Below are 27,519 nucleotides of genomic sequence, written 5' to 3' on the forward strand. Positions count from 1 at the left end.
AAATAATATAAAATAACACCAATTTTGAATCATGTTTTTGTACTCTTTCGGAAATCACTTGCTAGGCCTTTGACTACATCTAGGATAAAAAAAACTTCTGATATTTTGCCTCTTGAAGTACTGAAATCTTTAAACATAGAAAAGATTTAAAGGGTTGTACAAACCCTTTATTATCACATAAAAAGCATTATTTTTTTTTATTATGAACACATTGCTCCCTGTAGCTCAGTAAGAAACGTTCAAGTAACTGACAGTAGAATTAAATTATCTTCATTAGATCAAATAACATTAAAACCAATAAATAAATAAATAAATAAATATTAAAAGATAACACCTGTCTACATTTATTCACTGGGTTTCCAGAAGGTCCCAGTGAAATTTCACATATATACAGGAACTCGGACAGGCCCCAAGCTCCACGCATCAGGGGCACACAGACAGGGGTTCTCACCGATGAAATTTGGTTCAGGAGAGTTCTCAGGTCCTTGAAATTGCTGTCTGCCAGTTCCCGAGTCTTCCCGATGTGGGTCCTGAGGTGGTGGTTGGCTGCAAAACCATACAGGATACCGATGCTGCAAGAAAAGCCAGAGAGGGGGAAGAGCATCTACCGTGTGCCCGCAGAGGACTGGCCGGGTGCAGGGAAGAGGCAGGGCTCCTGAGCAGGGACCCCAGAGGGACAGGCCCTTCCTCCCCACCCCCCCAGGCCCAGCCACTGCTGCAGCCTCTCCTTTGGCCCAATACCCCCTAATCCACCCACCAACACGTGGGCCACAGAACAGGACCCAGTCTGCCCCGAGAAGACACACAGCCAGGAAGACACGCTGCTCTGTTAAACCCTGGACCGTATAAATGGAACAATGCTCGAGATAAACTGCGAAGGTCCTTAGTAACGGACAAAGCTTACAAGGCAGTGTGTGCACCAGTCTCGCTCTGTACAGATGTGACTGCAGGTACACAGCCTCCTGTGCAGCACACACACACGCACACACACGCACACACACACGCACACACACCCCTCTGCCCCTCAAAGAAGACTGTCGGAAAAAATACCAAAATGACAAGGCTGCTTTGGCCTACCAGCTTTGGTTTCTCTAACTCTTTTTGTTAGTTTTCTTATAGTCCGGGTTGAAAAGCAACATGAGTCGCCTCAGCCTTAAAACGCTGCATAAAAGCTGCAAACAATGAGGTCCTGCCACGCCATTCCATTTTACATACGGCACAAAATCAGTAAAGACTCAAAATCACTGTACGAAAGGCTCTCCTACATAAAAACACATAACATTTTTCAAGCTAAAAAATGTATACATTTAATCATTCTGAGGGCTTTTAATGATGGCTAGTTACTAACAATCTCCTGACAAATTAATTTGACCAGTCGGTTCGTTTTGATGTCCAAGCCTTAATTAGAACGTTAAAATGTTACATTTAAAGTTGCTCATTACCAAGGCTTTGTGGGATCCAGCCACTAGGTGGCGGTGAAGAATTACATAAACTCACAGCAACGGACCATTTTACCTACAGAGGCAATAACAAAATAGTTTGCAACCATTCAAAACAGAAGGTATGGATAGAACCAAGCTTCGATAGAACAGAGTTTTGCAAATAATGGGCAAACTCTGGGGGGGACATTCTGAGGTAGCATCTCAATACCTGGCTTCTGTACCAGAAGCAATGTCTTAGGCTTTATGCATTCATATATTTACAGGTTGGGTAGCCAAGTGTCCATCTTTGCATCAGAAGTTCCGTGTTCCCAGGAAACCATGTTCCCTGGGTAAAGGGAGACAGTCATTCACCCCATTTACAGTCATCATTCATTCCAAGGAGCATGAGCTCGTTACTGGTCTCACCTAAAACATTTCCCCATAGCAGTATCACATGGGACCATGAGGCTTCCCAAACTAATCCAAAAAGTCTGCAACACACAACAGTGAACAATATTTCTCATGTTTAATGAGTTCCAGTGGAATGTGTACTAGAGAAATAGGATTTTGTCACTATTGCCCTTAACTCGTACTGTGTGAGCTTGAGGCCACTCTCCTCCTGTGAGCTTCAGGTGGTATCACAAAATGGAAAATCAGATTAAACAAGTGCTTCTCAAGCTACAAAGGAGAGGGGTATTGGATGCCTAAGATTTTTTATTTTTTTTTAAGTTTGGGTCCATGCTGATGGTCCTCTTAAAAAAATAAATGTTGCCCGGCTGAAGCGGCTCAGCGGTTGAGCATCAGCCTAGGATCCAGGAGATCGCAGTTCGAATCCCAGTCAGGGCACATGCCCGGGTTGTGGGCTCGATCCCCAGTGATGGCGTGCAGGAGGCAGCCGATCAATGGCTCTCTCTCATCATTGATGTTTCTATCACTCTCTCCCTCTCCCTTCCTTTCTCTGAAATCAGTAAGATATATATATTTTAAAATGTTAACAATATTTTGTGCCATTTGGAGCACCTTATAATCCATTTCTGTCACTCTTAAGTCTGTATCAGTATTTATGGGGCCAACTTATACCATAGCAATAATAGTTAAGTGAGGCACTCATGCCATCTAAAGCCAGATGACCCAAAATAATGACTTTGGAGCAGTGTGGACAGAGGGAAAATAGTTGAGTCATTACAATGTATTTGGAGCTTTATCATGGTAAGTTTCAAACATCCATGACACGTCAGGATCACCACTGTAACACACCTGCCCACGACATCATTCCATAGTGGGGGCCCCTGCTCTCTCTCCCCAGCATGTCCAAGTTATCTGTCATTCATCATTGCTCCAGACCCGTTGTGTCATATAAGAAGTCAAAGTGAATTTGGGAAACAAACAGCAAGTCCAACTTCTCTTGGCCTTCACTGACCACCCCTCCCTCTCCCCCATGGAACCTCCTTGCCTTGAATTCCTAGAGGGTTCTCCCGAAATCCGGATTGTCTATTTCTCACTTCACACTCTGTTTTGTCTTTATTTTTTCCTGTTTAATTTCCCTAAAAAGAGATGGAAACTGCTTCTTTGTCAGTTTTGCATAATGCAGGGTCTCTTACCTGTGGTGGGTGCTCAATGAAGGTGGTTTTAAAGACTAGACTTTGTTTCGTTTGGTCCATTTAGAAGATTAGCCATGTGTTTGGAGTGTCCAAGTCAGAAACTGTCTTTGTTCCTTTATTGAATAAATGCCTTTACTCACAAGATCATCAATCAGTAAAATGAGTTGCAATACGACACTGAATTTCAATGCCATGTACGGTATTTGAAAAGACCCACATTTCTGCTCATCAACTATGGATCCAATTAAAATGAAAGCATTGGTCATTTTTTTTAAAAATTGTATTAAACAGAATTCTGGAATAGAATTCAGCAACTGTCAAAGCTGATTTTCAGGCCCAAACCACATTGTAAATTTTATATTTTAATTAAGCATGGAAGATTCAGACGCCTGCATGGGCAGGCAGGAAGCAGGAAGGGCAGAGTGTGGCAGAGACATGGGAGCTGAAGGTGGAAGGGGGGGGGCAGCTGCTCTGCAATCGGGGCTCATGCTCCCAGGACGGCAGACCGGTACTGCAAGATCTCCACAAAAACCAGGAAATCTGCATTCTTAGGTAAAAGTCTCCCAGTTTCTAAATACTAGCAACTAATCAAAGAAAAAAAAAGAAACTTTAAATATCAGGGAAACCAACCGGTCTCCGTTTGTAATCTCTAATCTGAAACTTCTATTTAAACACAAAAGCTATCAAAAATGCACTTTTTTAATGCAGTACAATAAAATCTCTTGAAATTCCTAACAGGAGATAGGCACTTTAATTTTTATGGCGTGTTAGTAGCATATCTTCTGTATCTTATAATGGGCAGGCTGCTACCATTGTGATGAGCCCAACTGTTCATAACTGGACAGGAGCAAAGGGAAGGTCAAATAGCACAGGCGCGTGGTTTGGGCAGCTTTGCCAGGAAGCTGCAGTTCAACACTCCCCGGGCCTGTTCCCCACAGGTCCCTACGGGAAGGGACTGGACAGGGGAAGGATGCTTGCCCAGGAAAGTCTGGGTGACACGGGGAAGGTGCTTGCCTGCCAGTCAGACCTGGGAACAGGTCATTGGCCAGGTACGACCTAGGCGTGGCCACCGCGGGGGCATGAAATTTGAGATTCTTAATCTCCTGAACAGAGGAGCCCTCTCGCTTGCCTCTCGCGCTCTGGGCTGCGGGACTCTCACGCTCCCGCACTCGCCCACACGGCTCATGGCCATGGGGACCCCACACAACGGACTGATGGACGACAACTAGCCTGATGCTGAACAGGACCCGGCTCGGCCATGGAACGGAAACTTTGGACACTGCCTTTGCCTCTGGCTCTGCTGACTCCCCAGCTGCACCTCTTCCAGGACTGGGTTAAGGGAAATGGGACTTTGGAAACCCAGGGATGTGATTCCACACAACTAAAGCTTCCTACAGCACCTCACCCTCCCGTGGGGGCCTCGGGAACGCTTGCTCCGGGGTGGCCCAAGAACCCCACTCCCGCTAGCAACGAAGAAAGACCACCCACGCATTACTCCAATAACAAGACCAATCTTCTCACATAGACGCTTAAGAGCAAATACTTAAAGCTTTTAAAGTGTAAGGCTAAACCTTTAAAATTTGTAGCAATTTTTTTTCTACCAATTTCTACTGGCTTAATGAAATTAGCCAATGAAAGCCAAATAAATGCTTCCAGTCTGTAACTGATCCCTTATTTTTTAAAGATAATTGTTAAACTTTGGATAACTAGCCTTCTCGTTCACATTAAGAGAGTCTCGTGATTTTCAGGCATGCTAGCTCAGTTTCTTTTCTGGAGCCTTGTGGCCTCCGAGCCAGGAATTGACAATCACCTCCTTATGAAAAACGAACTTGGAAAAATAGCCACCTTCCTGAGAATGACTGGGATTCCATTTTCACCGTGGTAATTGGCAAGAGCTGATTTATCGACTCAGGAACTTAGAAATATGCTGGAGAAACAGAGGCATGGGTGTTCCTTTTTGCTGTTTATAACCTTTTATGAAATTCTGAAAAATTTAGTGATGACAAGTACAGAGGAAAGAAAGAAAGAAGAGGAAACTTGGCTCTTTCTGGAGCAGGGCACATCTGCTGAAACCGTCTGCAGTGCGAGGTGGAAATTCCATCTTCACCGACGGCCACAGACTTAGGCACACACGTGTCCGCGCCTGGAATTCCGACACGCGGCTGCCTCTGGAAGAGCTCACACAGACGCTGAACACATATATTCCACATGTGCTAGGGGGCCTTTCTCCCTAACATCTATGTCTTTCTCAATTAAAAAAGAAAAAGATCTAATTGTTTTTAAATAAAAAAGGGTGGATGAAAAGTCAGAGCACCCAAGGCCAATTTCAAAACCAACTTCATTGTAACACTTCCTGTAGAGACACAAAATAGAACGGAGCCTGATAAAGGGCCAGTGAACAACCGTGCCTGGGTTTCTGAATTAAAAAAAAAAAAATCGTATATAAAGATTATTGATCAACAGTACCCAGTCCCTGCTGAGGTCACTGCAGGCCAGAGGCTAAGAGCCCCCCTCTCTTTCTGCGCCCTAGTTTTGTTCCCACACGTTCCCATCATCTCGCCTGCTGACTCTGTGGACATACTCCCTCCTCCCCTCTATCTAATCATATCACAGAAATGTTTGTGCTCCCCCCAGTCTTCACTCTTCTGGGCTAATTTTGATTACTTGTAAATAACACATAGCCGTTATTCAACCCATGATGTTGAAGAGACTTACAAACTACAAGGGGGTTTTAAAAGGAAGACATCAATTCAGGGTGAACTATGACACATAATTAATTATACGTAATGCAAATAAAAGTCCAATTTAAAAACAGAAACCCAATACAGAATCAATTCTTCATTCAGAAAAAAAAAAGAAAGCGTATTATTACATATGTAAACATTTATTCTGAAAACCTAACCCTAACCTTAACCCTAATCCTAAATTCAGCCCTAACACTGAGCCTAGCAGTATACCAAAGCTCAACTCTCAACCTAACCCTAACAAAGAACAAACAGAAACCAAAGCCATTTAATCAGGTGAATGAGTAACTACATGCTATAAAAAATATCCCTCAATTACATCATACGTATTTGTATCAAGTGAAAACTATTCAATTGTTCTTCAGTGATCACAGGAAGGGCAAGTATTTCCAAATGACATGTTCTCATCTGAGCGTCATGTTTGCCGTCCAGGGTGTGCTAAGGGGGAGAAGCTCGGCTGCCCAAGTCTTTGCATGAATAAAGGCCGCAGGATGCAGCCCTATAGGCCTGGCACAGGGTCGGACAGGCCTGTGGACTATAACTGACATTTTTCTGGTAGCTGGGGAGGAGGTAACAGCTGCAGGGCCCGCACATTCCTGAAAATACTTCAAATGCAAAGCAGACAGACAGGGACATCTGGAATTAAGTTTGTCTTGATCCTGACTTGCCTTATAGAATTACATGTGAGTAAACAGATTCAAATTATTTATAGAGACAGAGACAAACAGGGAGAGAGAGGAGGGAGGGAGGAGGAAGGGAGGGAGGAGGGAGGGAGGGAGGGAGGGAGGGAGGGAGGGAGGGAGGGAGGGAGGGAGGGAGGGAGGGAGGGAGATAGATGCCCACAACCCTCATCTTGCAGAGAGAACACAGAATAACCCTGGTGGCCAAATAAGGGTGCATGAATCAGCTAACGCCTGTGCTTGGATCTAGTTCACAAGTATATTGTTAAAGTCTATTATTTCACTATTTTCAGCAAAAGTATGTCTTTGTTAAAAAATATTGCTGCCCTGGGATACATGGTCATGCGCTGGCTTTTGGTCTTTGTGGGGCTGTTTTGGTTGCTCGGGTTTGATTTTTAGAGTAACTCGTACAGCAGGTAATGACTGAGCACAGCAGAGCATTCAGAGGGGGCAAAAAGTCTCACCTGCAGGAAAAAGCGAGTTTCCTTCCTTCCCTTTCACAACCGCCAATTTCTGCCCCACAGGCAGCTGCGGTTGCCGAGCCGTGGCAATCCGCCCGCACGTGCTCTACGCAGACATAACCAGGGGTTTGTGCCTCCCTCCTTTCCGGCTTTTATTGCAGCTCCCTGCTCTACCCGTGGCCTGCAACCTGCTCTTTCACTTCATCTCACTTGGGGACTGTTGTATCAGCACGTGACGAGCTGCCCGGTCCTTTACGAAGGGCGTATTCATTTCAATAAATGGACACCCCAAGGCGTACATCACACCCTACTGATGGCCAACTCAAGGAGCATTTCTTCTTGAATATGCATCTAGAACTCCAGCTGATAAGCCAGCTTAAATTGTTTTTTTTAAATTTTGTTTAATTTCTGTTTAATTCTGTTTTCTGCTAACATTCCCAAATACTGGTTACTTAGAAAAACTTGGGGAAAAAATTAATTTTTTAAAAATTCTCACCGGAGGGTATATTTTCACTGATTTTTAGAGAGAAAAGAAGGGAGAGGGGAGAGGGGAGGGGGGGAGAGGGGGGAGAGGGGGAGAGGGGGGGAGAGGGGGGAGGGAGGAGAGGGGGGAGAGGGGGGAGAGGGGGGAGAGGGGGAGAGGGGGGGAGAGGGGGGAGGGAGGAGAGGGGGGAGAGGGGGGAGAGGGGAGATGGGAGAGGGGAGAGGGGAGGAGGGAGAGGGGGGAGGGGGAGGGGGGAGAGAGGGGAGAGGGGGGAGGGGGGAGAGGGGGAGAGGGGAGAGAGGGGGGAGAGGGGAGAGAGGGGGAGAGGGGGGAGGAGGGAGGGGGGAGAGAGGGGAGGGGGGAGAGAGGGGAGGGGGGAGAGGGGGGAGAGGGGAGAGAGGGGGAGACGGGGGAGAGGGGGGAGAGGGGAGAGAGGGGGAGACGGGGGAGAGGGGGAGAGGGGAGAGAGGGGGGAGGGGAGAGGGGGGGAGGAGGGAGGGGGAGAGAGGGGGAGGGGGGAGGGGAGAGAGGGGGGAGAGGGGGGAGGAGGGAGGGGGAGAGAGGGGAGAGGGGGGAGGGGGGAGGGGGAATTGAACCCAAAACCTGGGTTTGTGCCCTGACTAGGAACCGAACCTATGACCCCTTGGAGCACAGGAGGACGCTCCAACCAACTGAGCCACACCAGCGAGGGCAAACCTTGAAAAATCTTAATCGGGGCTGCTGAGCGAATGCAGCACTTAGAGAAACGGCCTCGAGGATGCCCACTGCCGATCCTCACTGTCTCTGAGCAAAGTCTCCTTGACGTCAGTGCTTGACTTCTGTGGCTAAAGGACAGCGGGCTGAGCGAATGAGGAAATGCGGAATGATGACCGACTGTCATGAGCAGGGGCCAGTGTCACAGAGCACAGTCCTCAGCCGAGGAATCTGATTTGGACTCTTAACAAAACGCCACCATCCTGAAATAAAGCAGGGCACCTCACGTGGCCAGCCAGCTGGAAAACTTTTGCAGCAGGAGCCACAGGAGAAACATCCTAAATGGTGACCTGTGTCCCAGACCTCAAGAGAGGGTAGCAGCTTAACTGCAAATTTAAGAAACTTAGACACATTGTCAGGAAGCTAATTCCGTTCTACAATAGTCTCCAATTCCCAAATTCGGGAACGGTGCCCATCCTTTAAGATCCCTTTGGGCGCACCCGGCAACTAGCAAATGCTTTTCAAGATGAACACACAGCGGAGGGCTGGCTCAGCACGTAGGTCAGGAAAGCTCGGGTCCAGGGCCAACGTCTGCTGTACTGACGGCTTCCTAGGCACCCTGGACAAGCCTTTTTGTTCTCTCTTTTTCTTCTTTTTTGGGGGGGAGGGAGGGTTGCTTTTGTGTAACCTCATTGGTTTAACGGTAAAACACGAGCCGTTCCTGACCCGCCAGGGCCCAGCCAGCGGCCGTCGGGTCCTACTCGCCTCATGAGCACGCACAGCGCCAGCAGGGAGGCCGCGTAGCATTTCCTCAGGAAGGCCCCGTTTCTCCTCTGCCGCTGGTGCATCTCTCCGCCGCACTTCCCGCAGCAGCGGCACACACCGAAGCAGAGCCCCACCAGGGGCATGACAGCGATGAAGAGGAGCCCCACGGCAGCGCAGAAGAGAATCCCCATCTCATAGTGGATGACCTGAAAGTCAAGCAAAGGAGACAGCGTGTGCGTCACAGGGCAGGTGGAACACCCCACGGCGCCCACGGCCCTTCCTTCGCCGGCCCCAGAGGCCTCTGCGCACATTCCCACCGAAGCTCCTTCTTGAAACAGAGGGAGCAGAGATCTGAGTGATCGGAACACGGGACCAAGCGGTTACTGTCCTCTTTCCACTCCCAAGGAAACGTCTAAATGCAGGGCCAAGCTGCAAATGGGTCTAGTCCAACCCCAGGACGTATTGGGTTTACTTTTAAGTGGTGTAACAGATGTTGGCAGAAATACTTGCATAAGGAAGAATCTACGCAGAGGGTGCTTTTCACCAGAAAAATGACCAGTAGAAGTTATTAAGAATGCAAAGCAGTTTGGATTGCGTCAGTTAATGGCAAGTTCATGGTCAGTTACAAAAGAATCTGGGATACATTGAAATTTAGAAAAAAGGCTCAGACTTTCTGAGCCGGGCACGGCCACTCATTGCGCCATCCGCATACTGGGAATCATAATACATACCTTGTAAGGTCATTGTGACCATTGCAGATAACGTAGAATTAGCAATAATGTGCCAAGTAAAGTACCAGGCACAGGGTAGACACTTAATAAGTGGCATCATGCATTTCCCATGAGTCTGAGCCTGGCTGCCTGCACCTCAGACAGCTCCTAGATTCCTAGCAACTGGCACAACATGGTCCCAGATACAATCATGGGACCAAAATATGTTTTCATCATCTCTCCTGACCTTATTCTGGGATAAATAAAAACCAATGCAACTGTTTAACTAAACTTCATCTCATTGCAATTCACAGGCAGTTACTTCATGTTTCCACAAAGCAAGACATTTTCAAAGAGTGGCAGAAAATTAATTACAGGTTGGCAGTTTGCCACTAATGGGCCAGCTAGTTAGCAACAGATCCTGAAGCCAAGCTGAGCAAAGCGAAACAAAACACAAGCGTCGGTCTGAGGACCAAAGGTGATGTTTGGGAGAGAAGGCTGAGCTTGAATTCAGAGACGGGCTTTCAACACCGGTAGGGGCTTCTGGTTCCCTGAACTGGAAAATGTTACAGTAGCACCGACCTCATAAGCATATTGTGAGGGACACACGGTAAAATGAATTAATGGGAAAACAACTAGCCAAGAGCCCAGCACACAGCAGATACTCAGTCCCTATCAGTTAACTCTGCCGGCAAATGCTTAAGAGTATTCAGTCGGGGGCACATGGCATTTCAATATTATCTTATCTATTTGATATAAAGGTTAAGATGCTAAAAAGAAAAAAAGTGGTTGGATGTTGCTGTGTTCAGCAAATACATGGTCCTGCTTAAACTAAGGCCCCCCCGCAGGCAGGAAGGGTCTTTATTTGGGGGCGCTTTTAACACTCCCTTGAGGTTTTCATGTCATTGGCCGACTGAGAAACCAGCTCTAGACACCCCGGGCTCTCATTTATACATATAGCTATCATTTCCCAGCAAATAGTCTAAATTATTTACTATTTCTCAAGGAATTTAAAATCCTTTCTGCATCTTAAGAAACACTGAACCCAAACCCAGGAGAGAATGTGTACTGAAATGTTTTAAATATCCTCTCCTTAGCTCCAAACACAAGTTTTATCTTTGATATACAAGCTTTCCAGTGTGACTAAATATCAGGTCAGACGGCATAAGGACAAGAGGTCATTTAAAGGACCTAAATGACATTCTGAAACACCAGGATTGCTGGAGCACTCCACGGATTGCGTTGAAAGAAAACCAGGACCTGAATTTGCCGAGATGGGCCACTTTTCTTCCGTGAACTACTCCAACTGAAGGAAGACTAAAGACGATGGCAGAAACAAACGGAGACTCATGATTTAGAGACCATCAGGGTGCACATGACAACAAAGGATAGAAAGTTCTGGCAAAAGCGCTACATCGTCACGACTCGCTGGCGTTAGACAGAGCGACAGGGAAGAGCGGACAGGGACTGTACCTTCAGAGCCAACACCACGCTCTCCGGCTGTGGAAGCCACGGCGGTTGCGGGTTTGCGGAAAGCATCGGCAGCGTGCAGCGAGAGAACAGAAAAGTTAGCTGCAGAGAAAGTCACGCGAGAGGACGATCGGCACAACGCAGGGATGCAGAGCTGAGCGTTTATCAGAGGAAGAGTGTCTGGGGTAGAATCAGGCTCTAGGCCTTGCTCGTGAATTCGCATTTGGATTTCTGGAGAGGCCTTTCGTCGGTAGGCTAGTCAGCTAAGGACAGGGGAGCGGAGGGGAAAGGTACAGATGCCCAGCACGCCGGCCACGCGGACTTCGTGAAACAGAGAAGCAGCGGCTGCCGAGGACCCGGGGCCGGAGGCAGCGCCTCCCAGCGTGTCCTTTCTAAAATGAAATTCGGATGGCATCATTGCCTTGCTTAATAGCATCGCACGGGTCTCCGCCACGATTAGTTCAGACTCTTTTCGCGGTCCAACCTCATTTAACCCTGGCATCGTTCCCCCTCTTCCTGACCACTGCCGTCTCCAGAAAGCAACCACTCTCCCCTTCCTCGCTCTGGGCTCCCTCACGATGCCTCCTTGTCCAGGATATTGTTCCCATCACGCTTCCCCTGATGAAACTCAACACCCTTAGTTGGATGTTCCTTCCTCCAGGAAGTCCGTCTTGATAGACTGGGCCTGTGTACCCCCCTCCTTCGCACTGCCTTAGTCCTACACTTGCCCTTTCACAGCGCTTACCCCACTTAGGGCCACTGGCTGTCCTGCACGCCCCAGGGGCCTGAGAACAATGACAGTCACACCCACCATTCTCTCCCAAGTGCCCAGCCGGGGACCTGGCACCCAATACTTGCCCTTTCAGAACCAGATAAACTGATAAGCTGAGGGAGTAGGAGCCACTGCCTCAGACCAACACTCCTAAGCAGTGGTCCAGCGACAGGGACTGGTCAGCGATGAGGAAAGACCAACCCGCAGTGAAGCAGAAATTTGTTCAATTTTTAAGACGATCCTTTTTGGGGGGAGGGAGGCAAATTGCGCATGAAGTAAAACAAAGTTATTATGATTGACTTAATAAATGTCCTTATGTAGCAAAATAAAATTAGGTGGCTCTATGTCGTTCCCCAGATTATCTTTTTGAAACTGTCTGGTCCAAGAAATCCAACTTCAGAAACTATCCTTTCAGATGGCAGATTTTCAGAGATGGCAAAGAAAAATGTTTGTGATACTAACTTTTAAGTGAGGTATCCAAAATGTTGGCGTGGGCAGTTTAGATACCTTTGCCCTCAGGGTCACATGGGGCATGTTGAGTGACCCCAGCCCCCCCTTTCCTGGGTGAGGGCCCCACAGGCTGGGTTCCTCCCAAGCTCACTACCACGAGCACTACCCAGTGGATGTTAAAAACGCTGACTTCAGGCTCCTCCCCTGAAGTGGGTGTCAGGAGACTCGGATGAGAGCACAAATCTGTCTTTAAAATGGCCCTGCCCGGCCGGGCGTGGCTCAGCGGTTGAGCATTGACCTGGGATCCGGGTTCGATTCCCAGTCAGGGCACATGCCCAGGTTGCAGGCTCGATCAATGACTCTCTCATCATTGATGTTTCTATCTCTCTCTCTCTTTCCCTCTCCTTTCCTCTCTCTGAAATCAATAAAGATATATTTTAAAAAAATAATAATAATAATAATAAAATAAAATAAAATAAAATGGCCCCGGTCATGCTACGAGTAGGTAAGTCTGGAAGCCGGCTCTTGGCTCCTGGGGCTGGTGACGCTGGGCTGCAGACGGCGCAGAAGAGCCCGTGAGCTGCACCCGTCAGCTGGCTGCTCCTGTTTAATTCCCGCTCCCGCAGCGGCCTGGTCTGATGCCTGACGGGGAGCCAACAGCCCTCAGCAGCGCCGGGTGCCCTCCCACCCTCTCCCTGCCCCTGCTGGCTGTCATGGATGTGCGATGGAGCAGTTTGCATCCTGGCTCCACCGCTGAGAGTCGGTGCTTCCCTGCTCCAATTAGTTGCCACAACCGTCACCCAGGGATCTTTTGAAAAATATCAATAACCAGGCACCCTGGACCAACTACATCAGAGTCTCTGGGGTTGGGTCTCGGCGCGGGTACAATGCTACTCAGAGCCGTGGTTACCTTAGCGACAGGACAGGGACAAGCAGAGACCCTGTTTATACAGTTATTTCAATGTCAACCTGAGAAACAGTGAGGAGCAGCCTGTGTTGTGCATCATTCGGTTCTAAGTGCTTTGCGTGCACTAGTTAATGCACGTGAAGCAGGTTAATTCATGGGGAGCCCTTGGACCAGAGCCTGTCCGAGTAACGCTCAGTGGGTAACAATGAGAAAACGTAATAATCGATGCGCGTCAGCACTGTTCTCGGCTCTGCCCCCCGAGCTTCAGATGATCCCCGGCCGAGGGCTCTCCGCTTTCTCGCCAGACGCCTCGGAGCCGCTACAGGACACTCTCCTTCCTTGGGAGGGAGGGCGTCTTCCTACAGGCAGAGCTCCAGGGCTCTCGGAGGCTGGGAGATATGGAAGCTCACCTGCCAGAGCATGTAGGGTGGCTTTCAAACATCAAACCCACCCGAAGGGTCGCCTGATGCCCAGCAAGTGTCAAGTCGATATCCCAGGCCGGTAGCACTAGTGAGGTCGTGAGAAGCGCCACCCAGGGAGCGTCAAGGAGGGGCGAGGCAGTGGCTGAGGGACGATGACTGAGGAAGACACAGCCAGGAGGCGGGAGCGGGGATGCACCATGAGCCCCGGGAAGGGGACTCGCGAAGTCGCCCGGAGGACACTCGCATGCCTGCCAACAGGGATGCGCAGAATAGAAAAGATGGCAGGGGGTGGGCTTGCCGGGACAACCATCCTCTGTGAAGGTTCTAGACCCGGGAACCACATCTGGGTCACTGGTGGGAAGCGACAGTAAGTCACCTGCTTAAACTGGCCCAAGCCGAGCGCTCTCTGAGCACCAGAGCTGTGCTCTTTCGTTTAACTGAGCGGCCCCTACTTGACAAGCGCGAGGCCGAGACGCTATCTGCAGACACCCCACGTGAGCCCGGGGGGTGGGCAATGCTGTTTTTCCCCTTCGTTTAAGGTCAGCCAGCACGTGGGCAATATGGAAAGGGCTCGCCCACCCTCTCTGAGCCCCGGGGATGGATTCAGCTCTGCAACGCCGGCTGTGCTCAGCAGGGCTCGTTGCTGAATCCTGAGCACAGTGCTCGGGCACTGCAGGCCCAACGCCCCACTGAATGGCCCAGCGAGTTGCCGTGTGATCTCCACGCAACACCCCTGCACGTGTCTTACCCCACAGCCGCCCTTCCCCAGCTGCCAGTTCCCGGGGAAAGGGCATCCTGGCCCTGTCTGCACCCCTCCCACGCACTGCTCCTAGGGAGTGCTCTAAATGGCAATTAAACGAATACATGAAACAAGAGAGAGAAAGTAAAAAAAAAAAATGTCATGGAGGAGAAGGGGCCAAGGGTCATAATGAACTGCTTTTAACTTTCAGCTGACGTCCAGAAGGGAGGCAGTTACATGGAACAAACGGTCTGCGCTGTGGAGTGCCCTTGAGTCCCGCACTCGGGGTCTGCTCCGGGGGAACCCACCCAGCTTCCATCAGACTAAAGCCAACCAGAAGCTTGCCTCCCAAAGTGCCCTCGCTTCTGTGGTGTCTCTGCTCAACTACATCCCTCTTCCTTGGAAAGCTGTGGCCACTGTGACCCAATCCACATCTAGGGTAGGATTCGGTTCATTCATGTGGGCAGTTCAGTCTCCTCTCTCCACTCTGCCCCCACTCCGATGCTTTTTATCAGTTTGCAAAGGTACCTGATGTGGAGAGAAAAATAAAAACACAAAAAACCAAAGAGCAGCAGTTTTACAGGAGCCCCAAATGGGATACGAACCAACCAAGGACTTGCCCCACCAAGAGTCCCGCCATGGACGGTGGCGGCCCAGCTCCAGGGCTTTCACTGCTGTCTCGATAGCCAGCTTTGCACCAGGAAAGGAGAGAGCGAGGTGCCTGACCCTGCAGGACCGAGAACCTGACAAACGGATTTCACTATTTTTTATTTTCATAGCATTCAATGCAACAAGTACTTGTTTGTCTTGCTGGCAACCTATAGTCGTCATAGACCAAAATCAAAAGAATGCATCCTTCTGTTCAGGTAGTTAATCGTAGAAGCCGTGGAGTAAGTTAGCGATACCCTGGCATTAAGTAGAGGCGTGCAAGGTGCTTGGATAGTTTCTGAAATATGTCCACCGACCACGGCGAGGTGCCCAGGGCCCTCCCGTGATCCGGCCCCAGCTCACCTTTCCTTCCTCTCCCTCCTCACCCACCCGCTCTGTCCACAAGCTTCCTTCTTTCACATCTTGTCCTCATGCCCATGTGGCCCGAGCCTGGAGTGCCAGCAAAGCCACCTCCCCAGCTACTCCAGCCTTGCTTGTTCTTTTCGCAACAAGCCCCAAAGGCACCTCCTCACGGGAGAACTTCTGGTCATCATGAATTATATTTTTCTATATGTTGCTCTGTATGTTACGTGTAAATCTACTATTTCCTTCTTCTGCTACAGAATTAGACAGTCCCTGGCATCTGGCTCTTATCTTTTCTTTATATTTCCATTGTCCAGTGTCTGAGATGGAGCCATCGACAATGACGGACTGGATCTTAGAATCCCACAGCATCTTAGCCTCTTGAGACCAAGGGCTGTCTTCCTCACCTCCATCTCCCTTCCAGTCCTAGGCAGGTACACACAGACGGCCCGAAACACATTGTTCAAGTAGGAAGACACTGCCTGACAAACTGTCTCTTGAAACAAAGCACCCGTCCCTATTTCTAGGGATGTTCAAAAAATTCTACAGTTGACCCTCAAACATGGGTTTTCCAATAAATACACAAAGTACCGTAATGTAGTTTTTTGTCCTCATGATTTTCTTAATAACACTTTTTCTAACTTACCTCACTGCAAGAACACAGTATAAATACACATAACGTACAGCATATGTGTCAATTGACTGTATGTCATCTGCACGGCCAATGTGGGCCACGGGGAAGAGCGGGAAGGTGAGAATGGTTGGGCTGTTCAATGACTGAGATCACGTAGGTTGTGGTGCGAGGAGACAATTCTATTTGTGTTGTAAGTAGCCTGGGAACTTAAACTTCTGGCCTTTCAAGCCCTGTGTCAATGCCTAGATATCCATCAAACCTCTGGTGACTCCCTGACGGGCTAAGGAGAGAAGGTTCATGCACCCAGACCACCTGACATCTAGTACCCAGGCCACCAGGTCACCTAGGAGATCACCACTCAGACCAGTCCAGAGGCCACGAATGCAGGGCGGGCTGGTCTCAAGAATGGGACTTGACTATAACAACTCAACTCTGCACTTTGCTTTCTCCTTTGCAGCACTTCTGGGTTTGGTCTAGCTGTGTTCCAGTTTGCAGACTCTAAAATCCATGGGTATATCTTTGTCATTTATTTCTAGCAAAGCCTCCAGACTGTTTCTGAGTTTGTTCAGCAGCTATTAGTAATTAAGGTTTCAGGGAGTCAAAAGTTATACCTGAATTTTCGGGTGCATGGGGGTTATGCCCCAACCCCCACGTTGTTCAAGGTCACCTTTACTTAGGGAATTCTCCTCCCTTAGCTAAAAAAGTAGCATAATATTTCCTTTAAGGAAATTTCAGTTTTTACATAACCTACTACTTGAAAGGCGAACGTTTCTTTAAACGCTCCTTTTGTCATTTCTGCTGTAGTTCAAATGAGATTTATAAGGTGCGTCAATATTCCATAAAATGTCTTAGTCAAAAACACTTACTAAATTTGCAGATTAAATAATGGGTTGTTTAAAGATTTACTTTCAAGTCAGTCAAAATTTGCTCATGCTTATTTTAATAACAAACACATCGATAAAAATTACCTTCTCATAATCAGTGGAGAGGTCAAACTTCCTTTGTATTATTTTTCTTAAAATACCTGGGGGAAAAGCCACAAAACAATAGTAAATTACTTTTTCAGTAAAAGTTCAAAATGTTTATTTAGAAAATAAAAGAATATATATATATATACTTTTATATATATATACACTCTATATATATAATATAGAGAGGTACAATTATTGTACCTCTAATTTGTGAATATATTCACAAATTATTGTACCTCTCTATATTACTGTATTCTTAGAATGTTATTGCCATTTCTTTCTTTCTTTTTTTTTGTTTTTTTGGTTAATCCTGACCCGAGGATATTTTTCCATAGATTTTTAGAGAGAGTAGAAGGGGGTGGGGAGAGAGAAAGAGAGAAACATTGCTGTGGGAGAGACATATCGATTGGTTGTCTCCACATGCGATCTGCGGGACAGGGATCGGGCCTGCAACCCATGTGTGTGGCCTTGACCGGGAATCAGCCAGGACACTGACCCCTCTCAGAAAAGTGCTCGGGGGAAATGTGCAGGAAGCTATTCGTGTGCAAACATCTGGCACCAGCCTGGTCCCCGTAGCTTTCCCCCGGCCGGGCCACGTGTCCACACCTACCCCTGCGCTGGGATTTTATTTTACCTTTACAGCAGGTAATCGAGTCTGTTGCTGCTGAGTTTGCCCTTAAATCATTTCAGATTCTTTCAGAGGAACCAGGGGCTCGGGTTGCACAGGGAAGAGAGACTTCGGGTCTCGTGGAGCTCGGTGTCTTTGACACTGCGTGTCTCATGAGGGCTCAGGGCCGAAGGGCCTCCCTAGGAATGGGAGGGGTTGGGGAGCCCCCCCAGGACCTGGCATGGGCATGGCAGCCTTGTGACCACTGGCAAATCCAGGGAGGGAGCAAGGAAGAAGGCAAAAAGTGCCTTCCCGTGGTATTTGGTTTCACCCCTAAGACAGCCCTGGAAAGTTGGCCTGGAGGGTCTTTACAAGGAACGTGGTTTGAATCACATTTTCTGGTCTGTCCTAGGTCCATGAGATGTCACGCACACGCCTGTGAGGGCACGAGTAGGCTGAACCCTGCTCTGTTCTTTGTGTGACAGAAAGCTCAGCAATTGACAGTCACCTCCCCCCAACAGGGGGCAGAAAGTGGGACTAGGAGCAGGGGGACATTTTTTTCTGTGTACACTGAGCTCACTTTTAATTTTTAAAAGAATTAAAGTTTTTTTAAAAAGGAACTTTTAATGACATAGTTTTCTACTCCTCCCCCACCAAAAACAAAACAAAACAACAAACCCATAAAGAAGATATAGTTCTTAACATTATTAAGTTAAAAATTCCACTTCCTATAAATGTTAATCTGATTTTATAATGTCTGGTGTAGGATATGTGACCCGAAGCCATTTTTAGAGTATTTCAGCTTTTAGTATTTGTCATTTAAAAGGGGAAAAAAATTGAAAAGAAATGAGACTGAAATCTGCAGAAATTTAGATGCTGCCCAATAAATAATCATTAGAAAAGAATTAATGAAGTATTCGAAATCTGGAAAAGCCCAGTTTTGTCCCAAAAAGTATTTGGTTTGGATAAAATACACTCCTCCGGTGGTTTGTTAATGCCCCAGAATCAGCTTCCCTGCTGCTGTGTGTCCATCCCTCTCCCTTGGCCAGCTCAGCTCTGTGTCTCCAGACCGCTTTTTACCCTTGTTGATGTCATTATATAATTTATGTAAAGATTACGCAAGCAGATAAAACATGACTATGCACAGCAAAAATTGTTTACATAAATTCTACGTTGAATGCTTTGAAAAACTCAGTAAACAGGCATTGTTTTAAAGAGATAAAAAGAGCTGTCAAATTCCATGTAGGGGAGGAAACCTGAGAAGCTCAGAGAGAACCTTCACCGGTTTGGTTCAGTGGTTAGAGCTGAGGACTGAAGGGTCCCAGGTTCGATTCCTGCCTGTACCTCCGTTGCAGGCTCGATCCCTGGCCCAGATCGAGCTCGTGTGGGAGGCAACCAATCAATGCTTTTCTCTCTCTCATCAATGCTTCTCACTCTCTCTCTCTCTCCCCCGCCCCTTCCGCTCTCTCTGAAAAAGCAATAGAAAAAATACCCTCGTCTGAGGATTTAAAAAAAAGCAGCAGCAGCTCAGGGGGAAAACTATAAAAAAACCAGCCTCAGTTTACACCACAAATCCCTGTCAGGTGAATAAAACCCTGCCTGGAAATCATGAAAGTGTGTTGCTGGGAAATTCCTATGAGGAAACTCACACCCACCAACATTAAGGATGTCAGGGAGGAATCAGGAGGTAAGAGTCTCCTTCACTAGCGAGGGGAGCCATCCAGGTAACAGGGGACATTGCTTTTCCCGGGCCACCCGAGAGCTGAGGCTGAGGAGCAGCTACTTCCAAAGAGTGCCAAACAGGACAAAAGAAATCGCCAAAAATGCTCACAAGCGCTTAAAGGGCAACCGTGGGCTTACATGTCCATGTGGAAGGCTCTGGAAGGCCCAGAACAATGGGTTTACCTTTGTGTGCAAGCCTCCACTGGGTGCTCATGAGAGACTGGGGCAGGGGCCTGTAGGACACAGGGGACGCCCCGCTGCTGCTGGGGAGCGGGGGGGGGCAGCCCCTGAGCACCTGGGGAAGAGCCTCCGTCGCGGGCCTGCCAATGTTCCCCATAAGCTTTCCCACTCTGCTCCCAGCACCCACTTGGCCAGGTAAACGACTGTCCTGCTTATTAAGCTCAAAACTTCTGGACTCAGATTTAGGGAGTCACAATGTTTTATGGTTTCTTCCTTCTTTACTGGGATTCTAACTCAAGGGAAGAAAGAGATCAGTAAAAAAAAACAAAACTGGGGAAATATGGATATTGACCTCCATAATGAGCATTAAGAGTAAAAAATTAGAACTTCTATTAATTTGGTAGCTTGGTAATGATGCTGTGGATGGTAAGAAATGCCCATATTCTGTAGATATTCACACTGAGGTGAAAGGTGAAATGATACTGCGTCCGAGTTTGCTTTAAGTGTCCCAGCGAAGAAAAACGTCAAGAAAGAAATAACAAGAGGGTGAAACAAGACAAAATCAGATCATTTTTTTCATCTGGGCAACTGGCACAGAGAGATTCACTATATATTTTTTTCCAGTTTGGGGTAGGTTTGAAGTTTTTCATTGTAAACAATTTATAGGAAGTCTTACTCCCCCAGCACTCTACCGCCTAATTCTGATCTTCATCACATCTAACCTACTTTTAATGAAGTCACCAAGTAATTGTTCCTTTGGCCTCTTATGTCTCTTCTACTCCGTTCCATTGTATTCAGCGCTGTCAGATTAATTATCTTACAACACCTTTTACTTTGACTCCACTGATTATCTGTAAAACCATCTATAACGTAGCCCTATCCTTCCCATTCAAATCAAAGCAAGCCCTGGCTTTGAGTCAGGGTGACCAAACATATACGTAGGGTTTGCTCAGTCTTGGTTGTCCAGACAGAACCTGTTGTTCTGGCTTAATCATTACCAGTGTTCCCTTTTACTGTTAAAATGTCCTGTTTAGATGATAAATTAAATGTCACCTTAAATCAGGTGATTCAAGTTCAGATTCCAGATCTGATACTAAATGCTGTGACCTTGGCAATTTATTTAACATCCCTGGGCCTCAATTTTCCCATCTGTAAAATGAAGATAATAATACCCATCATTAAGAAATAATATGTGAAAAGCCTTGAACAAGAGGCCCAGCACACACTAAGCAATAGGCAGTTGCCATAATGGTATCTCCCTCCAAACAAGACCCCTTCAATCAGCCAGATCTCTTTCCTGGTCCCACAAATAGAACCTGACTTGCTCATGACCCCCCTGAGACTTGCCAATGCTATTCACCCACCTACCAAACCCTCACTTTATCCTTCTAAGTTAAATAAAACTTAAGGTCCTCAGCTGACTTCCCTCTTCGCTAAACCCTTCCAACTCATCTCTCCTGTGTGACATTTAATGGTCCTCTGGCGTACGAGTTCCCTGGACTCTTTATTCTCTGTAAACATGTTTTGTTTCCTCATCTGGAGGCTGTCTTTTCCTTAAGGCAGAAAATGTTCTCTCCGCCACGTAAATCTCATCATCTCTAACCAGTTTTATGCATCTGTGGCAAGCGTGCATGCCCTAAACACAACAGCTAAATGTGATCCCAAAAATACCAACCCTCTAGGCCAGAATATTTTCCCTGGAAAAAAAAAATCTAGAAATACAAACATGGTAGTGTTCTTAGGGAGTTTCGTCTTTGGCTCTGGCTGGGTAGCTCAGTTGTTAGAGTGTCGTCCCAATACGCCAAGGTTTTGAGCTCGATCCGTCAGGGCACATACAAGAATCACCCAATGAATGCATGAACAAGTGGAACAAGAAATCAATGCTCCTTTCTCTCTCTCTCACACACGCACACTTGCTCTCTCTCTCCCCCCTTCTTCTCTATCTAAAAATTGATCAATAAATTTAAAAAAAAGATTTTTTTTTAAAAAAGGAGTTTTGTCTTCTTTGTTTTTTGTTTTGTTTGGTTTTGTTTTGAACCCTCACCTGAGGATACTGTTTCCATTGCTTTTCAGAAAGAGTGGAGAGGACAGAGAGAGAGAGAGGAACATCTAGGTGAGAGAGAAACATTGATTGGTTGCCTCCTGCATGCTCCCCGACCGGGGCCAGGGGATCAAGCCTGCAACCGAGGTACATGCCCTTGGCTGGAATCGAACCCAAACCCTTTAGTCCACAGTCCAACGCCCTAACCACTGAGCCAAACTGGCTCGGGCTCCTCTTCTTTGTTTTAAGAAGTTCTGGCACGTCCTTCACCTCAGCTTCTTTATTAAGCCCCAATAGGGATGCAGCTGAGAGATCAAACTCTTACAAACTAAAGCAGAATCTGAAATCACCATTATAGTTGAATTTGGAAACCCCAGCCATTCCAGTGGTACATTAAACATCAGACAAAATGTGATTTTCTTATAGCTCTAAGTCCTTAATTCTGTCTGGTTTTTAAAAGAGCAACCTTTTATTTATTTTTTTTAAGTCTCATTTAGAATAATAAAAAAATCATTAAATCCTCAGCATAGTCAGTCTTAGATAATCTGCATACACAGACCTGTTTTTCTTCTGGCCATGCCTTTATGCTTACATTCTATACGGGGACATAGAGTGATTTTTAACTGCATAAAACCAATACCAAAAATAACCTTGGCCTGGGGGAAAAATCTGAAAAGCAATAGACCAAAATGTAAACACAGGTTATTTCTGGGTAGAGAATGGACCTTTTTCTATTTGTTTCTGTGCACTTTGCATTAACACATACTGCTTGTAAACTGGAAATAAATAAAGGTATGTCTGTTGTGTTTGTAATAAATGACATTACAAAAAATTATTAGTTTGCTTACTTAGTCATCAAGAGTGTATTTATTCAACAAAAGCTCCTACTATGCTCCAAGCAGCAGGGACCTAATTTCAGTCAGCAAAGGAGACCACGCTGTGTGCTGAGAAACCTCCCAGGCCACACCTCCCCTCCCCCCTTTCATGCTTCTAATCCTACCAGCTCTTACTTGGCTGTAGGTCTTTAAGGAGCAAGCTGCCCATCTCCGGGCCTTAGTGTTCTCATCTGTAAAATGGAAGTATGAAATTGAATGACCAGATGACCTTCCAAAAATGACAAATTCTCTAAAACCAAACCTAATGCCAATTCACAGTAAACAGATTAGGCAAAGGGTTTCTGTGTAAAGAGCTAACGTCACAGAACCGATACCAAACAGAATGAGACTTTGCTACATAACCAGACAAAAGGCATTTTTCAGAAACAAACGCCTCAAAAAGGAAAAAACAGATGGGAAACAATCAATCTCACAAGTAACCAAAATGTATATTAAAATATGAAGTATGTTCCTTGCAAAGGATTCTGTTTTTAAAATATCCAACACATAACTGGTAGTGGCATAAACCACTCCCTTCTGGAAAGTTGATAATTCTTTTAAAAACTCTGAAAGGGACCTTATCTTTTGATTAATAACTGTATCTGGGGTAAAGAATTCTAAACTCATGACTAGCCCTAGGAAACAGGAAATAAAAACAGGGAAAGGTGAGTCAGCTTCCACGGGTTTCCATCCAACCCCTCGTGAAGGTGGAGGTCAGGGCTGGCAGGGGAGGGTTCGGGGTAGAAGAAAGAAGGGAATGAATGAAGCAAGACGTGGGAACGGATTTACTGCAAGGCCAGGACCGTCCGGAGCGGGAGTGTCCTGGAGATCTGTGGGGACACCTTTAAAGAGTCCCGCGGGCACAACAGCAATCTTTTCTGGGAGCGTTCAGTCCTCCCAGAGAGAAAGGAGACAAGGCAGTGCCCAGAAAACGGGGCAAAGAGATTTGGGATTTTGCCAGAGGAGAATCACAGTGGGGAAGGGGGGGAGGGGGGCAGGACTGTGGGTGCCCACAGAGGGAAGTCGCGGGGCTGTGGGAGTGCGATGGGGGGGCGCTGAGTCGGAGAAGAGAAAGCGATGAGGGGGCCGGCGGGCCGTGCGCTTCGCTGGGGAGGCGGCCTGGGCGGAGGCCTGCAGGGATCTGTAGGTGAAGGAGCAGCCGCCCGCTGAGAGGATGCGGGGCGCCGGGAGGGGGTGCGGCGCCCGCAGAGGCGCCAGGGTCCGGGGAGCTGGGGATTCTCGGAGCTAGAAGGCCCGCGAGCACTTGCGGTGTCCGAGCGTCTCCACCAATGCATGCGACGATATCCACGGAGCATCGCGCTGCTTCAGGCTACGGGACAGTGCTGAGCAGGACGACAAACTGCCGTCCCACCCCTCGAGACGTTTAGAGTCCAATAAGCAAGCCAAAGAAGTATTTACTATAAAACCAAGATATGTGCTACAAAGAAAAATGAAGCAAGGTCAGGGAGCGGGGACAGGGGTCCTGAATTAGAGAGTGTGGCCAGAGACGCTTCCTCTGATATCACATTCGAGCGAAGGCTCAAGCCACATGAAAAAGAAGCCACGCAGAAGAAAGATCCGAGCACAGGGAACAGTCAGACGCTAAGGGTCTGAGGCAGGACATCGCGTGGCAGGTTCCAGAAGAGCAGGGAGGCCAGCTGGTGTCACCGTTAGGGCCCTTAGGTGGCTGCTATGTACACCCCGCCCCGCCGGCTGTGTCAGGTCGGAAGCCGCTGCAATGGTGCGGGTGATGGGCAGCCTCAGCTGGGAGGACAGTCCTGACCGAGAGCAGCGGGCACATCTGATAGACACCTCACCGCGGCACATCTGGGTTTACCTGCGAGCAAACTGGTCTGTAAGAAGACTGGCCCGCTCCCGGTTAGTGCCATGCAGTACGTGGGAAGCACTCATTTCCGAAATCGCTATTTATTTCTGTTGCACGAGCTGTATGTGGAATGGCTCTCCGCAGACGTGCGGCTCCCTGCAACGCGGGGATCCGTTCATTCCGCACCACCGCAGACCTGGCTGCACTAAGCACGGCGTGTCGCCATCAGTCTCCTTCTTGGAAGCCTGCTGCCCAAATCTCATTAGGCTGGGTTTCTGGGTCAGCGGATTTCCAAGAGGATATAAAAACAGATGCAGTGCAGCCTCTCTTCCCGGGGACACAAGGCCAGTCACCTCCAGTCAGGTTTGGAGAGAGCTCTCATCTCAATCAATAAACGTGTCCTATTGAATCAGTGACACCATCAACTTAAAATAGTTAAAAATGACAATTCAGGGATTTATAGATCTCCACACGATGTCATAAATGGTAAAGAAATGCCAAACACCAATAAACAGTTGTCCCACCACCTTTTGGCTCCCGGCGTTGACTAAGGTTTGCGCCCCACGGAATCACTGCGCGGAAGCCTGTGTCGAGCGGCTCTCTGTAGACTAGTCACCCTCCTGTCCTTGGGAGGCCGACGAGACTTCCACCTGGACTGCCGCCCTGGGAGCCCTCTCCCTCCCCCTCACCTAGTTTAAATTAATTTTTCAATCCTACTCAATACAAATTTGGCCTTTAGGATTTTAAATTCTTATTCCTATTCTACCTACACTAACAAGGATACTATAAAATTAAGATAACACAGATAAGAAAGAAGAAAAAAGAAAACCAAGCCCAGGGACAGAAGACGAAGCTCCTGGGCCTGGTTCCATGCCCACAGCGCTGGCTTGGTAGCAAAGGGACACGGGACTCAGGGGCAGTCCTGCGCCTGCTGGCTCCCATGGGAGGCATTGTTCTCAAGTTCCCCAGAAGCCACAGAGAGCTCATTGCTCAGGCCAACGGTTCAGGAAAAACGTTAAGATTAGAAAGAAGGGGTTTTTCCATGGGCTCTCGCCCAAGGCAAACAGGCGTAATCGACAACTGCTCCAACAGCATCCCAACAGGGCAGCAGAGGGAAGTTTCAGAAAGCAGGGAGGGGGGACGCGGAGGCTCCCTGGGGATCTCTCTGGGGACAGCTCACAGCTCAGGACAGAGCCCGGGGGGATGCGGGACGTACAGCTGAAGACTGGAAAGTGCTAAATAAACAAACTGTAAGGGCCCACGCTTAGTCTTTATCATTCAATCCTTCTCAAAGAGGCAAAATTGACTAAGTTGATGGTGGTCCAACTATGTAAGAGGGGAAATCAAAATTGAAATGATAAACTATTAGAAAACACCACATTTCAAAATCTACAGGATGACAAATTGCTCTCAGACGAAATTTTATAGACAAATGCATTTATTAGGAAATGGAAATAAAAACAAGTACTGGCAATATCGGGAGGAACACTCTGTAAGGTATATGATTGTCTAACCACTATGCTGTACACCTGAAACCAATACAAAATAATATCGAAAGTAAGAAAAATAAAAAAGAAATCACTTGATATTTCTGAGATAAATACAGACTGTAACCAAAATTTCTGGGACTTAACTTCACAAATGCCCTAGGAAGAGAAGTCCATCAGTAAATTATAAGCCAAACTCTATACAGGAAAAAGAAAAAAAAAAAAAAATTTAATGAGATAACCAAATGTTTAACTCAAAAAGTTAAGAAAGAAAATTAAATAGACTTCTAGGTGTAGAAGGGAAGAAATACTAAAAATAGATTGAACAAAATGAACATAATTTTTCTTTTAAAGAGGCACATTAGGAGCTGGTAAAGGCCAGCCCTTAATCCTGAGCCCATTCCTGTTCCAGTGGGAGGACTTATTTATAAATCAAGCAGAACAATGTCTGAAAAGTCACCTTGGAAATGGCCTGAGATCCACTGAGCAATACCTGGACTGAACCTTTATAGCAAACCTTTAATCACTCTCCTTTTTTTCCTTTCTGGACTTCTAGAAAGTAGAGGAACTTATAAAACATCTTCCGTGCCCGGCTGGGCTTGGCTCAGCGGTTAAGCGTCAACCTAGGATCCAGGCGATCGGGGTTCGATTCCCGGTCAGGGCACATGCCCGGGTTGTGGGCTCGATCAATGACTCTCTCATCATTGATGTTTCTATCTCTCTCTCTCCCTCTCCTTTCCTCTCTCTGAAATCAATAAAGATATATTTTAAAAAAAAACAAAAAAAACACCATTTTCCGTGAGGTGCAGTGCCCAGTCCCACTACAAGGTGTTGTGCAACAGCCTGGTCTAAATGAGAACGATGCTGAAATCAGACAGATCTGAATTCAAATCCCTGCTCTGCCCACTCACAAGCCGTGTGAGCTCCTCTCTCTGAGCCTCTATTTCCAGGCATGTAATAGAGAGGTGATGTCCCCCTCACAAGACACAGGACAAGGTTCGGTGAGATATTTCTGCACTGCTGTTGGAGGGTTAAACTGGTATAATCCTTACGGAGTGCAATGAGGCAATATCTATTAAACATGCAAATTCACAAAATTACAGATTGACCTAGCAATTCTGTGTCTAGGAATTTATCCTACATACATACTTTCATGTGTATGAAATAGCTAGTTTCTTATAACAGCGCTTGTAACAGCAAAATGGGGAACACTAATTAATAAGTAATGAACTACCATGCAGCAATAAGAAAAAAAGATCGAGGAAGCTCCTTATGCACTAATTCAAAATAAGGACCAATTTGTATGTTTAAAAAGAAAGTCATGTGTCAAATAATATAGACAACATATTGTCATTTGTGGAGAAAAGACCATATACACACATATAGCTGAAAGCGGTGGTTGGGTGGCTGAGAATCAGAAAGGGAACAGACGACGTGTGGTCCTGGGTGTCACTCTGCACCTTTGCATTCTTAGTAGTGTCAGTATTTAAAATTTGGTGAGATACTTTTACAAATAAAAGTGGAAAACACCAATAATTCAACTGAGAAATGAGCAAAGACAAGAACAGGAAGTTTCTTTGAAAAAGAAATACAAACGAAAGAAGGGTGTGACTCACTTGTGATCACAGTTACCCAAATTAAAACATGACTTTTTTCCTATCACATGTCAACACTAAAATGTCTTAATCACCAGCATTGGGAAAAGTGTGGGGAAAACAAGCATTCTCAACACTAGGAGTATGAATTGGTACACAAATTAGAGAGCAATTTGGTGAACCGATCAAAACTCCGACCGCACACGCCACGTGCCAGCGACCCCTTTTCCAGGACTCGCCCGTTGGCTGCAC

General features: G+C 47.0%; 1 protein-coding gene across 4 annotated transcripts in view; it reads right to left on the reverse strand.

The window, feature by feature from the left end:
- The window catches only part of PROM1 (prominin 1), an 80,125-nt gene that overhangs the window by 34,722 nt on the left and 17,884 nt on the right, over positions 1 to 27,519 (reverse strand). For all 4 annotated transcript variants that reach the window (XM_081136253.1, XM_081136252.1, XM_081136254.1 and 1 more), the window contains exons 3-5: positions 16,933 to 16,988; positions 8,850 to 9,055; positions 452 to 572 (exon numbers count right to left, since the gene is read on the reverse strand). In XM_081136253.1, the coding sequence (XP_080992379.1) occupies positions 452 to 572; positions 8,850 to 9,055; positions 16,933 to 16,988 (383 nt within the window). The remainder of the gene's footprint in view (positions 1 to 451; positions 573 to 8,849; positions 9,056 to 16,932; positions 16,989 to 27,519) is intronic.

This window comes from Miniopterus schreibersii (genome assembly GCF_964146895.1).
Source record: "Miniopterus schreibersii genome assembly, chromosome: 1".
NCBI lineage: Eukaryota > Metazoa > Chordata > Mammalia > Chiroptera > Miniopteridae > Miniopterus > Miniopterus schreibersii.